This window comes from Pituophis catenifer, unplaced genomic scaffold, assembly GCF_029215685.1.
Source record: "Pituophis catenifer annectens isolate HBS135680 unplaced genomic scaffold, rPitCat1.0.hap2 SCAF_10, whole genome shotgun sequence".
Taxonomy (NCBI): Eukaryota; Metazoa; Chordata; class Lepidosauria; order Squamata; family Colubridae; genus Pituophis; species Pituophis catenifer.
The window spans coordinates 20,989,815-21,005,704 of record NW_027256890.1 but is presented as its reverse complement, the minus strand read 5'-3'; the positions used below and the strand labels follow the sequence as shown (position 1 = coordinate 21,005,704).

Below are 15,890 nucleotides of genomic sequence, written 5' to 3'. Positions count from 1 at the left end.
TCTATTCTATTCTATTCTATTCTATTCTATTCTATTCTATTTCTATTTCTATTCTATTCTATTCTTATTCTGTTATTTCCTTTTCTCTTTTTTCTCTATCTCCACCATCCTTTCCTTCCCTTTCCTTTCCTTCCTTTCCTTTCCTTCCTTTCCCTTCTCTTTGTTCCTTCTTTCCTTTCCTTTCCTTTCCTTCCTTCTTTCCATGCCTTCTTTTCTTTCCCTTCCTTTCCTTCTTTCTGTTCCTTTCCTTTTCCCTTTCCCTTCCTTCCTCCTTTCCTTTCCTCCTTCCCTTCCCTTCCCTTCCCTTCCCTTTTTCCTTTCCTTTCCCCATCTTCCTTTCCTTTCCCCATCTTCCTTTCCTTTCCTTCTTTCCTTTCCTTTCCTTTCCTTTCCTTTCCTTTCCTTTCCTTTCCTTTCCTTTCCTTTCCTTTCCTCTATCTTCCACCCACTCTTATTTTTCTTCCTCCAGCATCCTTCAGCCCGGGAAGGATTTACTCAAATTATAGCCAATGACAGAGGTCACTTGCTACCTTCCATCCCCCGCTCTAAGGTGAGGATTTTCTCTCTCCCCATCCCCATTATCCTTTGGATTTTATCCCTTAAACTGAGGTCTCACAGCAGCCTTTAGCTGTTTACAGAATGAATCCAGTTTTCCTTGAGGGTTCACACAACACTCTAAACCCGGGTTTATCAAACACAGGGGCAGCATTCATGAGACATGCTGTGGGGGGGGCACGGAATGGAACAGAACAGAACAGAATAATGGAATGAAACGGAACGGAACAGAACAGAACAGAGGAACGGAACAGAACGGAACGGAATGAAACAGAACAGAACAGAATAGAGGAACAGAACAGAACAGAACAGAACAGAATAGAATAATGGAACGGAACAGAACAGAACAGAACAGAACAATGGAATGGAATGGAATGGAATGGAATAGAATAGAATAGAATAGAATAGAATAGAATAGAATAGAATAGAATAGAATAGAATAGAATAGAATAGAATAGAATAGAATAGAATAGAATAGAATAGAATAGAATAGAATAGAATAGAATAGAATAACAGAGTTGGGAGGGACCTTGGAGGTCTTCTAGTCTAACTTCCTGCTTAAGGGCCGAAGACCTAAATGGGTCAAAGCCCTAAATGGGTCAAAACAAACACATTTCTCACGTAGCGACGTAAATCCTGGGCTCAGTTGTGGTCGTAAATCGAGGACTTCCCGGACCCCTTCTCCCGACCTGCGTTCTGAACCCTGCCGTGTGAACGGGGGTCCAGCTTTTATCCTTGCAGGCAATGTCGAGCCAATGCCCAAGGCAAGATTTCTCCTTTTTCTTATAGGCTTCCCCTTGGGGTACCTATATGACCACTTGGGATATGCCCCTCAAAATCCCACCGGCCAAGGTCTCGCTCACCTCCCGCTCCATTGACGCGGCCGCCCGGCTCACCGAATGGATGAATAAATCGGCAGCCTTAAGCCAAGCCTGCAACGGATTGTGTCCAGAAATTGTCGGCAAGGTAAACGGACAAATAGACGAAGGAGAATATTTGTTGCTCAAGAGGGTTGGAAATGACAGACGTTTTATGACCTAACTAGGTAACGTCATCCGTGTTAGAAGGGAGAGGGGGTTTGCGAAGAGGAGGAGGAGGAGGAGGAGGAGGGTGAAGAGGAGTAAACGACTCCCTATATAGGAAATAGTCTACCGATTCTCTTTCCCCCTGCAGCCTTCCATCCCCGTGATCAAAGAAGTCCTCTCTAAACCCACTCGGACTTCCGGTAAAACATCCGAGCGACCCGTCTCATCTGGGAAGATGCCGGCTTTTGAAGAGGTCGGTTCCCGGGTAGGGGCTACCCCCAGCGGCCCGCTTTCCCGCCAGCCCGGCAGCATGGACCTCCGCCTGAAAGATGTCAGTGGGCCAGACGTCCAGGACGCCTACGAATTGGAGGCGAAGCCCCCCAAGGAGAGAAGCAACGACGATATCCCGCTGTCTCGCCAACCGGGTTGCATGGATCTCCGTCTGAAGGACACCAGCCCCCAGCTGCCTGCATCCAACCGCCCCGGCTCGCGGGATCCCACCCCGAGGCGGACGATCTCCGCTGAGGCCCCTCCGTCCGGTCGACCCCGGTCCCGGGAAGCGAGGCCCAAAGGCTTAGGAACCCCCGAGCCTTTGTCTCCCTGCCGTCCAGGGTCACTGGAGGTCAATCCTCGGGGTGGATCTCCCTGCCGTCCAGGGTCCCTGGAAGTGAACCCTTGTCCGGGGTCGCTGGAGGTCAATCCTCGAGGTGACCGTTCGCCGGAGGCTTTGCCCTCCAGCCGGCCACTTACGAAAAGCAGGCAGGGGTTGGAAGTGCCGAAGACGGGAAGCTCCGAAAGGAATGCGTCCCGACCCCTTTCCTCCACATAAATCTTCCCGGAAGGCCAGATTTAATAAAAGAAAGGAAAACAAAAACAAAAAGAAATCAATTACCAATGCTTAAAAAAAAAGTGGAAAGCACCAGCCTTTTAAATGCCTTTCTTTCTGTGTTTTTTTTTTCTTTTTTTTTTTCTTTTTTGTGGTGGTTTTGCACTCATCCCCGTTCAGATCGATTTTCCCACGCCTCCCCCCAATACTCAATCTCAAAGGTCCCATTTGCGTCTTAGCAAATTGGCTAAGAGAGCTCCCCCCCTCCAAAAAATAGGGCTGGTTTTGCCAACGTGCGTCTCCCGGGCTTCGGTCATCCTCGTGCATGCTCTGGGAAACGAGACGGCGGTGGGAGGTTCAACCATCCGTGGGATACCAAACACAAGTGCAAGGGTTCGAAAGAAATCGCAGGGGGCGGCCGGACAATGGAAGGGTGCCGTTTTCAACACCGGAGGTTTTGTTTTTTTCTTAATAATTAATAAAGCTAATTGGCCATTGAATTTGTAGTTGTTTTTCCTGGTGGGGGCAGAGGGGGGAGGAAACTTGATTTAAGCTAGGGTTGAAAAATTTTGCCTTCGACACGGTCTTTCGACGATGTATCCTGAGGGTTATTTAAGAAACCCGTAGTCCTCAAGTCACGACCACAATTGGCACTAGTTACAGTAACTGGTTTATCAACCAATGTTACGACGCCAAAAATGGTGATTTACAAGCAATCCTCAGACTTAAGACCGCCGCAAAGTCCCTGGCGTGTATCTATGAGGGCGGGCAGCCTCCCAGGGTCACGCGACCCCAGCAAGCGGGGAGGGAGTCGGATTCATTTAACGACCAGACGATTCCCTTAACAACCGTGGCGAAAAAGGCCTTTAAAATTGGACGTGACTCACTTAAGTGTTTTGCTTAGTGACGGAAATTCCGTTCCGGATCGTGCATCGAGGACTCTGTATTTTCCCCGTTTTCCTGCAAAAGCGTTGAAATCGGAACGCGCAGGCAGCGTGGCGGAAACCTGTCGGTAAAGGATTATAGGCTCCGGGTTTTTGAATCTCCCCTTTTATAAAAAAAAAACCCTGCAGGATTTTATCCCCAAAAGCCGTAAACTACAGAAGTGGGAGGCAGAAGCATTGATAAACAGCACCCTTGATTTAAAAAAAAAAAATGTGAATAAATTATTTAACAAAAGAGTGAGCATTAGGGGGAACCGCGAGGAGGCAGAGCCAAGGCGATTAATTTTCGGAATATCAAGGAAACCCGTTTTTAGCCGTTCCCAGCCGTTCGGCTTTGCTAGCGCTCTGCACACCTAGATCAAAAGATTTAAAAACAAGACACCGAACAATTGCTTGCTACACAATCAACCGCACCGCCACGACACGTAATTTGCTGAACGGAAGACAAAAGCATCCGCTTGGGCTCCCAGAGAAGGATCTCGCGCATTTTGATAATCCAAAAGGGCTTTTAAAATAAAAATAAAAGGTGGTTTTCGGATGGGTGGAAGCTAAATCTAGGGCTAGTCCAGAGATCAGCAACCTGTGGCTCTGGAGCCGCATGTGGCTCTTTCACCCCTCTGCTGCGGCTCCGTCACTCAAAATATGCGTCACAACCGCCAATGTGCGACACCCGCCTGCACGCGATTTATTGAGCTTTTCAACCCCTGGTAGGCCAATCATGCATAAATCCAAGAAAAGTTTCAGAAGAAAACAGAACGTTTAATTCAATTACAGATGCTAGTTTTGTGGCCGCTTAAGAAATAAGTCAGGCACGGGAAGAGTTTTTGTGGTTCCCGGTGTTTTCTTTTCTGTGGGAAACGAGTCCAAATGGCTCTTTGAGAAAAACTTCTATCTATGGGGAGAAAAACTTCTTTCTATGGGGTGGTGGCTGGGAAAAGGATTGGAGGGCACGTCATCGAACGAAAATTATATTTTTAATTTGTTAAATCATTTCATTCACCGCCAAAACGGGTCGATTCTCCTCCGACCGTCTGGGGGGAAAAAAAAATCTGCTTTTACAGTTTGCAAGTGAATTACTTGCCCGTTTTGTTATTTATATAGCGTTTTATCTTTTAAGACGATAAACCGCCCGGAGTAAACCTTGTGGTGGCAGGACGAGTGGCCAATAAATGTAATAAATAAATAAAAACCAAGAGAAGGAAGGAATCGAAAAGTCCGTATTTGGAAGGATGGATTCTAAATCCATCAGACCGAGCTCCAACCTCGGACAAGTGCGGCTTGGACTAGATGACCTTCAAGATCTCTTCCAACCTTGGATTCAGTTCGCCTTGGTGACGGGGAGCTGAAATCCAAAAAGATCCCCCCTCCGGCTTCAAACCGCAACCTATCTCCATAAACGAAAGCAAGACAAGTTGTGGTTTTTTTTTCAACGTTTATTATTAACCGGAAAAATCTTCATGAAGGGGGGGGGCAAACCCCCCCGGAAGAGAAGAAACTTCATTTCAGGAAAGGGGGGCTGTCAGCCAGCTCAATCATTCACGAGTGGAAAAAGTAAAATCGGACGATATATTTACAGAAGATGGACAGCTGGGTTCTATTTTTTGGGGGGTGGGTGGGGTTCGGAAGGCTCAAAATCTTTTCTTGACGTCGGCTTAAAAACCGAGTCAAACGGACGGCTACCCGAAACGGTGAATTCGACAATTGATTCAACCAGCGTCCCCCAAAATTTAATGCAAAGATAGAGGCTGTTTCCTGCAGAAGGGAGAAAGAAAACTGCAAGATTTCAGGCTGCCTTCACTCCCCCACCCCAGCTCCTCCCTCCGAGCCCCGGGCCCACTTGGAAAAAAATAATAATAATTGGCCAGACTGGAGGTTGTCCACCTCGGCTTGTGTGATTTGTTCGTGCCAGCTTGCTCTCAATGGACGATGTTGTCCTTTGTGACATGGGTGGGACGCCCACGCCCGTTTGCACGCTGCCCCGTGGTTCTTTCAAAGGGAAGGATTGTTCTGAGAAAGCGAGAGAAGAGCTAGACGGTTCTGCGTTTGGCCCGGTGGGAGAATGTCAGTTTTCTAAAAGCCCAGTCGCGTTTTTTTAAAGCGGTGGGATTTAAAGAAGAACCCCCCCTTAAGAATCCCTCGGGTAAAACTGTGGCCTCTCGTGATGAAAAGAAAATAGATTAAGAAAAATCATCATCATCATGAGAAAGTCCTACTAGAATTGTCTCCGTAGGATTACAACAGTGGTAATAAATGTGAATTCGGCCCGTTTCAGACCTTCGGCCCCCAACCGATTATTTTCCTAACTAACAAACCGAAGTCCTTGATTGGACTAACTTTGCGGGGATGCAAAGTTAGAAAAGCTGGGGAACGAGCAGGGGGGAGGCGTGTTTCGTATCTCTTCACATGGCTGCAATCCCGAGGGAAGAGAAAACCGTCAGGATGAGGACCAGGGCACCGGACTGGTAGAGCTGGGGTATCTTGAAACCGATGCCCATGTCCCAGGCCTACAAAAGATGAGACGAGAAGGACGTCATAACATGAGGAATAACCTCTCCGAAGTAGAAAACCCGACCGATAAACCCACTTCTTAAAACCTTAGCATGGTGTTTCTCAACGTGACCAACTCTTTAAGATGCTTGAGGAGGGGGGGATCGGACTACAGTAGTGGCCAAAATTTGTGGAAACCTTTTGGGAAAAGTGTATTTTCTAAAACTAGCTAATAACACCTTTTTTTTTTTTTTTTGGAGTAGCACCATAAAATTATATATATATATCCATGGAAAGATAATTGAATGAAGAGTGCAATGCAATAACTTTTAGGAAGGATTTGCTATCAGAATAGCAGTTTACAGTATAAAGAAGAAAAGTGAAACACGTAGAAAAAAACGAGAGACACAAAAATTATCCCCGTGTCAGTTAATAGTGGTAAGAATTGGCTGCTCTCAAAAGGCCGCTTACCAGATGCCGAATCCCATTCCAGGTGTGGTAAGTTACCGGTAGGGCCAAAGCAAACTTGGCAGAATAAATTAGAGCCGGTCCCAGGCTGAGCGACTTAATCATATCCAGGTAGTCGGGAAACTGTCCAGGAAGAGCCAAGGCGCTTAACGCGAAGAGCGACACACCTGGTGAGGAAACACATCCAGCAGGAATAGGATACGGGTAATCAGTCTGTCTGTCTGTCTCATCTACCTACCTACTGTATCTATCATCTATCTATCATCGGTCTATCTATCTATCTCTATCATCTATCTCTATCATCTATGTATCTATCTATATCATCTATCTATCTATCTATCTATCTACCTATCTATCTATCTATCTATCTATCTATCTATCTCTATCTACAGTATTTATATCTATCTATCTACAGTATTTATATCTATTCTTTCTATCTATCTATCTATCTATCTATCTATCTATCTATCTATCTATCTATCTATCTCTATCTACAGTATTTATATCCATCTATCTACAGTATTTATATCTATCTATCTACAGTATTTATATCTATTCTTTCTATCTATCTATCTATCTATCTATCTATCTATCTATCTATCTATCTATCTATCTATCTATATCTACAGTATTTATATCCATCTATCTACAGTATTTATATCTATTCTTTCTATCCATCCATCTATCTATCTATCTATCTATCTATCTATCTATCTATCTATCTATCTATCTATCTATCTATCTACAGTATTTATATCCATCTATCTACAGTATTTATATCTATCTACAGTATTTATATCTATTCTTTCTTTCTATCTATCTATCTATCTATCTATCTATCTATCTATCTATCTATCTATATCTACAGTATTTATATCCATCTATCTACAGTATTTATATCTATCTATCTACAGTATTTATATCTATTCTTTCTATCTATCTATCTATCTATCTATCTATCTATCTATCTATCTATCTATCTATCTATCTATATCTACAGTATTTATATCTATCTATCTACAGTATTTATATTTTATCTATCATCTATCTATGTACAGTATTCATATCTATCTACAATATTTATATCTATCTATCTATCTCTATCCATCCATCCATCCATCCATCCATCCATCCATCCTTCCATCCATCCTTCCATCCATCTATAGTATTCATATCTATCTATCTATCTATCTATCTATCTATCTATCTATCTATCTACCTACCTACCTACCTACCTACCTACCTACCTACCTACCTACCTACCTAATCTACAGTATCTATCAAACATCCATCCATCCATCCATCTTTCCTTGGAAAGGTGAAGGAAAAGATTGAGCTGAGGAAGGAAATTGCGACGCACCTAAACTCATTCCCACGCCAGTCCCGCGGTGAGTGATGGACATCATCATCGGCAGGGACCACCTAAAAGGAAAGAAAGGGGGGCACTGTAAAGAGCTGAACCCAGAAATGGCAATGCTGACGTCTCTTTGTGGAAAAGAAAGGAGGAAAGGAGATACGGGTCACAGTTAGAAGAATTAATCAGTGGAACGCCTGGCCTCCAGAAGTTTTGGGTGCTTCAACAGTGGAGGTTTCCAAGAAGAAGAGATGGGGCAGTTTTATATACATAGGGTCTCCTGCTTGAACAGAGGTTGGATTAGAAGCCCTCCGAAGTCCCTTCAAACTCTGTTATTCTTTTTTCCTTCCTTCCTTCCTTCCTTCCTTCCTTCCTTCCTTCCTTCCTTCCTTCCTTCCTTCCTTCCTTCCTTCCTTCCCTTCCCTTCCCTTCCCTTTCCTTCCTTCCTCCCTCCCTCCCTCCATCACTGGGCCTTTGAAACGGTTCTAGGGTCTCCGGCTTGAGTGGGGGTTGAACTAGAAGACCTCCAAAGTCCCTTCCAACTCTTGTTATTCTTTTATTCTGTCATCCCGAGCGCCGAGCTCAGGCCAGGGCAGGGCAGGGCAAACTGTTCCAGCTCTTTCGATCTGCTCCCCACTCTGAATTATTCGAGGAATTCCACCAGAGAAGGAACACTGGAATCTGTGGAGGAGGCTGAGGAATGAGAAGTCCACACGGGGAGGGGGGGGGAGGGAGAAGAAAAATTCTCCTGGACGGGCAGCAGAGGAGCCGGCCAAGGACTTAAAAGGAGAAAAGGAACCAAGAGTTTAAGCTTGGCTACCAATGTAGGGCTTGCAATTTTCCCCCCCCGGGGAGCAACTCAGGGCAGGTAAATGGAGCTACAAGTAGTCCTTGACTTATGGCCGAAAGCAAACCCTGGAATTACGGCTGTTAAGATTGTGGTGGATGGGACACAGGTTCATGTCACCTGACCGCACCTGATTTTTACGACCTTTTTTCGCGGTGGCCATTTAAGTGAACGGCTGTGGTCCTTCTTACTTGGATTGAGATTGTATATCTTAATTGTTGTGAGCCGCCCTGAGTCCTATGGAGATAGGGCGGCATATAAATCTAATTAAATTAAATTAAATAATTAAATTAAATTAAATTAAATTAAATTATTAAATTAAATTAAATAATTAAATTAAATTAAATTAAATTAAATTATTAAATTATTAAATTAAATTAAATTATTAAATTAAATAATTAAATTAAATTAAATTAAATTAAATTAAATTATTAAATTAAATTAAAATAAAAAATTAAATTAAATTAAATTAAATTAAATTAAATTAATTAAATTAAATTAAAAATTAAATTAAATTAAATTAAATTAAATTAAATTAATTAAATTAAATAAATTAAATAAATAAAGTAGGGAACACGAAAAGGGGGAGGGAAGCTCAGCGTTATGGGGTAGGTGAGGACATTTCAATCCAGGGGTCCTTGTGTGCTCTTTGACCCTGGCCGTTTTGTTGTAGACATTTCATGACCCAACTAGGTAATAACATCAATGCTAGAAGGGAGTGGGGTTTGTGGAGGGGAGGAGGAGAGGGAGAGAGGGGTGGGGAAAGGAGGAGGAGGGATTTGGGGTCCTTGGTGCTGTCTGAGCTTGGAGGTTTTTTTTTTGCAGACGTTTCATGACCCAGCTAGCTAACGTTATCAGTGCTTAGAAGAAAAATGGAAGTTACAGAAAGGAGGAGGAGGAGGAAGATGAGGAGAAAAAGGAGGAGGAGGATGAAGGGAAGGATAAGGAAGACGAGGAAGGACTGTGGGGTCTTTGAGCTTGGTTGTTTGCAGACATTTCATGGCCCAACTAGGTAACATTATCAGTGCTTAGAAGAAAATGGAAGTTACAGAAAGGAGGAGGAGGAGGAGAAAAAGGAGGATGATTTATTTATTAGATTAGATTTTTATACCGCCCCCTCTCCCGAAGGACTCGGGGCGGTGAACAGCCAAAATTAAAAAACATACAATATAAACATTAAAATACGTTGAAATACGATGAAGAGAAGGATAAGGAGGAGGAGGAGAAAGAGGAGGAGGAGGACGGACTGTGGGGTCCTTGAGCTTGGTTGTTCGCAGACATTTCATGACCCAAATAGGTAACATCATCAGTGCTAGGAGGAAAGAATGCAATTCGGGAACATTGTGAAATGAAACTTGATCGCAATGAAAGACGTGTCTTACTCATAAATGGTGACATGCGGGGACAACGGGCGTTTAGATTGAGTGTTCTTCTCCCAAAATTTGGCCATTTCTTCCTTCGCCGACGTCGTCACAGGGAGCACACTGGAAGCAAACCATCGAGAACGTGTTAGGAGGTAGGCCCCAAATACCCAGCGTTCAGGCAGTCCCCGACTTACGACCATTTGTTTAGCAAGCGTTCAAAATTACAACAGGGCTTTAAAAAAAAAAAAGACTTATAACTGCTCCTCGCACTTACGACCCTCACAACGTCACCGGGATCAAAATTCAGGTGCATATATACAGTGGCGGCCAAAATTGTGGAAACCTTTTGGGAAAAGTGTATTTTCTAAAACGAGCTAATAGCATCACTTTTTGGGGGGGAGTAGTACCCTAAAATGATGTATCCATGGAAAGATAATTGAATCAAGAATGTAATGCAGCAATTTTTATGAAGGATTTGCTATTAGAATAGCAGTATAAAGAAGAAAAGCGAAACACGTGGAAAAAAAAAAGGAGATCTACAAAAAATGATCACCATAGAAAAAAAGGAGATATGCAAAAATGATCCCCATGTCAGTTAAATACTTCGTTGGGTAACCTTTTAGCATGAATGACGGCCTTACAACGTCTTCCCATGGAGTGAGCCAAATCTTTTAGTTCTGCAGCTGTTATCATGTGAAACCAAGATTGAATGATGGCTTCGATTAACTGGGTTTTATTGCTGGTGTTATTAGCTAAGTTTTAGAAAATACACTTTTCCCAAAAGGTTTCCACAGTTTTGGCCACTACTGCAAGGTAGTCCTTGACTTACAATAATTTGTTTAGTGACCACGTGAGTTACAACAGCCCTGAAAAAAAAAAGAACGTATGACTAGTTTTTCCACACTTAACCATAAAAATAAGGCATAAATATAAGGTCAAAAGGCACTTAAAGGAGGCAAATATTTCACAGCAAAGAAGTTAGATAGGAGAGAGGAGGAGGGGGTAGGAAGAGGAGAGGGAGGGTGAGGAATGGAAGAAAGGAGAGGAGGAAGGGAAGGGAAGGGAAGGGGACAGGAGTAGGAGTGAAGGCGAGAAGGGGGGAAAGAAGAGAGAGGTGGGGGAAAGGGAAAGGAAGTAGGATGAGGGGGGAGAGGAGGAGGCAAGAGAAAGTAGGAGAGAAGAGGAGGGAGGGAAGGGAAAGAAAGGAGGAGGAGAAGAAGGTTTGTTGTGGAATGAGGGGAGAAAGAGAAGAAGAGCAACTCCGAATGTAATTAAAATGTCTTATTTTAATGCTTTCTTTAAGGGAAACATGTATATGTAGGATTTCTTATGTATAAGAAAATGTACAATTTCTATTATGTGGGGAAGGGGAAAGGGTGGGGGGGCAGAAAATTGTTTGTATTTCTTATAAAACTTTTCAATAAAAAAATAATAATAATAATTTGTTTAGTGACCACGTGAGTTTACAACAGCCCTGAAAAAAAAAAAGAACTTATGACTAGTTTTCCCACACTTAACCATAAAAATAAGGCATAAATATAAGGTCAAAAGGCACTTAACGCTAAATATATTGACAGAGAGAAAGTGGGGGTTTACCAAAAGTGCTTTTTTTCCAGGAGGCAGCTGGATTTGTTTTGTTTTTTTTTCTTTTGAAAACATTTCGCTTCTCATCTGAGAAGCTTCTTCAACTCTGACCGGATGGTGGGGAATGGAAGGGTTGATCTTCCTTGCAGACAGCTGATCATTTGCATCCTTTTAGAGCAGAGGTCTTCAAACTTGGCAGCTTTTTTTTTTTTTTTAATTTGATTTATATGCCGCCCTTCTCCGGAGACTCAGGGCGGCTTACAATGCGTTAAGCAATAGCCTTCATTCTTTTGTATATTTTTTTATACAAAGTCAGCTTATTGCCCCCACAAACTGGGTCCTCATTTCACCTACCTTAGAAAGGATGGAAGGCTGAGTCAACCTTGAGCCTTGGAGAGATTCGAACCAGCAGAAGTCCACAAGTCTTCAAGCTGCCAAGTTTGGGGACCCCTGTTTTAGAGGGTCGTTGAAGCACTTGGATTCTTGCAGACTACAAGAACCATTAGCCTCACTCAGGTCACCCCAGGACACAAAGAAACCTCCAAGTGGCCTCAACGACCCTCTAAAAAGGATCAGCTGTCTGCAAGGCTATCAATCCTTCCATTCCCCACCATCCGGTCAGAGCTGAAGAAGCTACTCGGATGAGAAGCGAAACGTCTTCAAAAGCAGGGTGGATTTGATTTAAATCGAGTTGATTTAAATCACAATTTAAATCACGATTTAAATCACTAGTAAAAAGGCTTGATTTAAATCAACTCGATTTAAATCATCATTTTTCAAGAGCAACTGTCCTCTCTGCTACTCCTTTGACCCGCTCTTGACTCACCGATGGTCCCAGTGTTGCAGAATAGACAGCCTCATGCTACATAACTGAGCTCCATTTCATGCTGAATAAGCTAAATTATTTATGTATCTTAAATAGAAAACTATCTTACGATAGATTTTGACCCCAAAAGTTTTTTATTAATAAAAAATTAATAAATAATATATAATAATTTAAATAATTTATTAAATAAATTTATTAAATAAATAAATAAATAAATTTATTATTTATTTTAATAAATTCAATACAAATCCCAAAAAAAATCCGATTTAAATCAAAAAAATCCGATTTAAATTAAAAAAAATCTGATTTTTTTGATTTTTTTTTTTAAAAAAATCATTGATTTTTAATCCACCCTGTTCAAAAGAACAAAACAAGAAAAGTCCAGTGGCCTCCTGAAAAAAGCACCTTTGGGACAATCGTGACTTTGGATGATGGAGAAATCTCTCTATATTTTTAAGGGGTTTACCAAAAATCAGGTTCCACAGACAACCGATTGTGCAAATTTCATCGGCTTTGCTGTTTTGTTTGAAATCCTTCCTTGCTTGCAAAGATTTAAAGGAAAGTGGGAACCGATCCCTTCTGTGCGTGTGAGGAACTTACTGTCGCATGGGGAATCCCGCGTTGAGGCGGACACAGAGGCAACGCCGGCTCGCTAACCTGAAACGATGGGGGAAAAAAAAAAAATACAGGATACGTTGAATTGATAGCCAGGAGGTTTGTCCTTTAATGCGTGATCAGCCTACCTCGCAGGGTTGGCGTAAGGATTTTCTGAACCGTCAGGAGGCGGAGAGAACAAGGGGGGTTCAACGGCTGGCCCAGTCAGTCAAAACAGTTTTGAAGGAGGTTTTGGGACTGCATAAATTCCAAAGCCGTGTCTTTGAGAGACCATAGCAGTTGGGTTTAATGGTTAAGGCGCCAAGCTAGAAACCGGGAGACGGTGAGTTCTAGTCCCGCCTTAGGCATGTAAAGCCAGCTGGATGACTTTGGGCCAATCACCAGGAGATGGTGAGTTCTAGTCCCGCCTTAGGCATAAAAGCCAGCTATGTGATAGGGTACAATCACCAGGTGACTGTGAGTTCTAGTCCTGCCTTAGGCATGAAAGCTTGCTGGGTGACTTTGGGCCAACCACAAGGAGACTGTGAGTTCTAGTCCCACCTTAGGCATGAAAGCCAGCTGGGTGACAAGGGTCCAATCACCGGGAGACAGGGAGTTCTAGTTCCACTTTAGGCATGAAAGCCAGCTGGGTGACAAGAGTCCAATCACCAGGTGAATGTGAGTTCTAGTCCCACCTTAGGCATGAAAGCCAGCTAGGTGACTTTGGGCCAATCACCAGGTGACTGTGAGTTCTAGTCCCACTTTAGGTATGAAAGCCAGCTGGGTGACAAGAGTCCAATCACCAGGTGAATGTGAGTTCTAGTCCTACTTTAGGCATGAAAGCCAGCTAGGTGACTTTGGGCCAATCACCAGGTGACTGTGAGTTCTAGTCCCGCCTTAGGCATGAAAGCCAGCTAGGTGACTTTGGTCCAATCACCAGGTGACTGTGAGTTCTAGTCCCGCCTTAGGCATGAAAGCCAGCTGGGTGACTGGGCCGATCACCAGGTGACTGTGAGTTCTAGTCCCACTTTAGGCATGAAAACCAGCTGGGTGACTTTGGTCCAATCACCAGGTGACTGTGAGTTCTAGTCCCACCTTAGGCATGTAAAGCCAGCTGGATGACTTTGGGCCAATCACCAGGAGATGGTGAGTTCTAGTCCTGCCTTAGGAATGAAAGCCAGCTGGGTGACAAGGATCCAATCACCAGGTGACTGTGAGTTCTAGTCCCACCTTAGGCATGAAAGCCAGCTGGGTGACCCCCCAAAACCACCCCCCATTTTGGCAGCCACTGATCTTCACCCTTCTTTCAAACCCCCACCCCCCACCCCGCCAACAACCCTGCAAGGTAGGCCGAGCAGAGGAGGAAGAGCAAGGGAGCTTCTGCGGCCGAGGGAGGACTCGAACCCAGGCAACCCACCCCACCCCCACTTCCCTTATCCTGGGTTCGGGTTCTCTTTCGCAAAGGAACTACAGCGCCCATCATCCCCGGCTTGCATGGGAGGTGTAGTCCAGTCCTTCCTCGGAATGCTTCGCCGGGGAACGATGGGGTTGTGTGCAATCCGACGCCTCCCTAAAAAGTCGGATTAAATACACGAGGACAGGGGGGGGGAAAAAAGGGGGGGCAAACACGTGTCTTTGTGTGGCCGTGTGAATCCGCCACACACATACACACACACACGCAGGCGGGACACGCCCCCCCCCAGTTCACCCCGCGTAATAATCCTCCCCCCCCCCCTTTTTCCGGCCCCGAACACGCGTGTTTCTCCGATTCGGGTCCTTCCTGACGAGACGAGGCCACCGCGGAGCTTCCACCCCCCCCTTTTTTTTTTTCCCTCCCCTCCGGTCACCTCAAGACGGAGGCCGCCATCTTGGCTGCGAAGGCCCGGGTGACGTCAGCGCCCGACTTCCGTCGCCGGAGCCAAAGAAGGGCGGAAGTCGGAAGCAGCTGAGCTGCAACACGTGCGCTGGAAGCCCTGGAAGTGGTGGGGGGACACACAGGGGGTGGGAAAAAAGAAGGCGGGGCTTCTGCCCTTCCAAAGGAAGGCTGGGGGATTACACTACCCATAATCCCCTATCCGGGGATGGGGGAATGTAGTCCTCCTTCTCCTCCTCCTCCTCCTCCTCTCCACAGTCCCCATTCCCTTGTAGCACTGATGATGTTACCTAGTTGGGTCAGGAAACGTCTGCAAGAAAAACCACCCAGCTCAGAAGAGCACAAATTAAATGATTTTAATTTGGTTTTTAATGGGGTTTTAAAAAATTGGTTTTAAAATGAGAGTTTTGAATTCGGCCTATGATTTAATTATTTTAATTTTGCTTTTAAATTCTATTTTTTTTGTACATTGTTTTTATTACGGCTGTTCACCGCCCTGAGTCCTTCGGGAGAAGGGCGGTATATAAATTAAATAATTAAATTAAATTAAATTAAATTAAATTAAATTAAATTAAATTAACTTAAATTAACTTAACTTAAATTAAATTAAATTAAATTATTAAATTAAATTAAATTAAATTATTAAATTAAATAATTAAATTAAATTAAATTAATTAAATTAATTAAATTAAATTAAATTAAATTAAATTAAATTAAATTAAATTAAATAATTAAATTAAATTAAATTAAATTAAATTAAATTAAATTAAATTAAATTAAATTAAATTAAATTAATTAAATACCCCACAGTCCTCTTCCTCCTCCTCCTTCTCCTCCTCTCTGCAAACCCTTCTCCCTTCCAGCACTGATGATGTTACCTAATTGGGTCACAAAACGTCTGCAAGAAGACCACCAAGCTAAGAGAGCACCAAGGACCCCGCAGCTGGGCGAAGGGTTGGACTACATGACCTACAAGATCCCTTCCAACTCTGTTAATCTGTATCTGTATCAGTTCTCCTCCTCTCTGCAAACCCTACTTCCTCCTAGCACTGATGATGTTCCCTAGTTGGGTCACAAAATGTCTGCAAGAAAATCAACCAAGCTCAGAGAGCACCAAGGACCCTGCAGTCCTCCTCCTCCTCT

General features: G+C 43.6%; 1 protein-coding gene across 1 annotated transcript; it reads right to left on the bottom strand.

Annotated features, from left to right (window-relative positions):
* Window positions 1-4,757: 4,757 nt before the first annotated feature.
* On the bottom strand, window positions 4,758-14,777 carry SDHC (succinate dehydrogenase complex subunit C). The gene is made up of 6 exons (XM_070950952.1): window positions 14,722-14,777; window positions 12,881-12,937; window positions 9,889-9,990; window positions 7,666-7,727; window positions 6,309-6,472; window positions 4,758-5,854 (listed from the first exon to the last, which is right to left on the bottom strand). Exons 1-6 carry the CDS (start codon window positions 14,739-14,741, stop codon window positions 5,750-5,752), a joined length of 510 nt encoding a protein of 169 aa, XP_070807053.1. The 5' UTR covers window positions 14,742-14,777; the 3' UTR covers window positions 4,758-5,749.
* Between the last annotated feature and the right edge of the window lie 1,113 nt (window positions 14,778-15,890).

Excerpts from the sequence above, each read along its gene's own strand:
- SDHC (XM_070950952.1), bottom strand. The coding sequence starts at position 14,741 with ATGGCGGCCTCCGTCTTGAG. Across the intron at positions 12,938-14,721 it reads ATGGCGGCCTCCGTCTTGAG|GTTAGCGAGCCGGCGTTGCC; the intron begins GTGACCGGAGGG and ends CCATCGTTTCAG. Across the intron at positions 9,991-12,880 it reads GCGGGATTCCCCATGCGACA|TGTGCTCCCTGTGACGACGT; the intron begins GTAAGTTCCTCA and ends GTTTGCTTCCAG.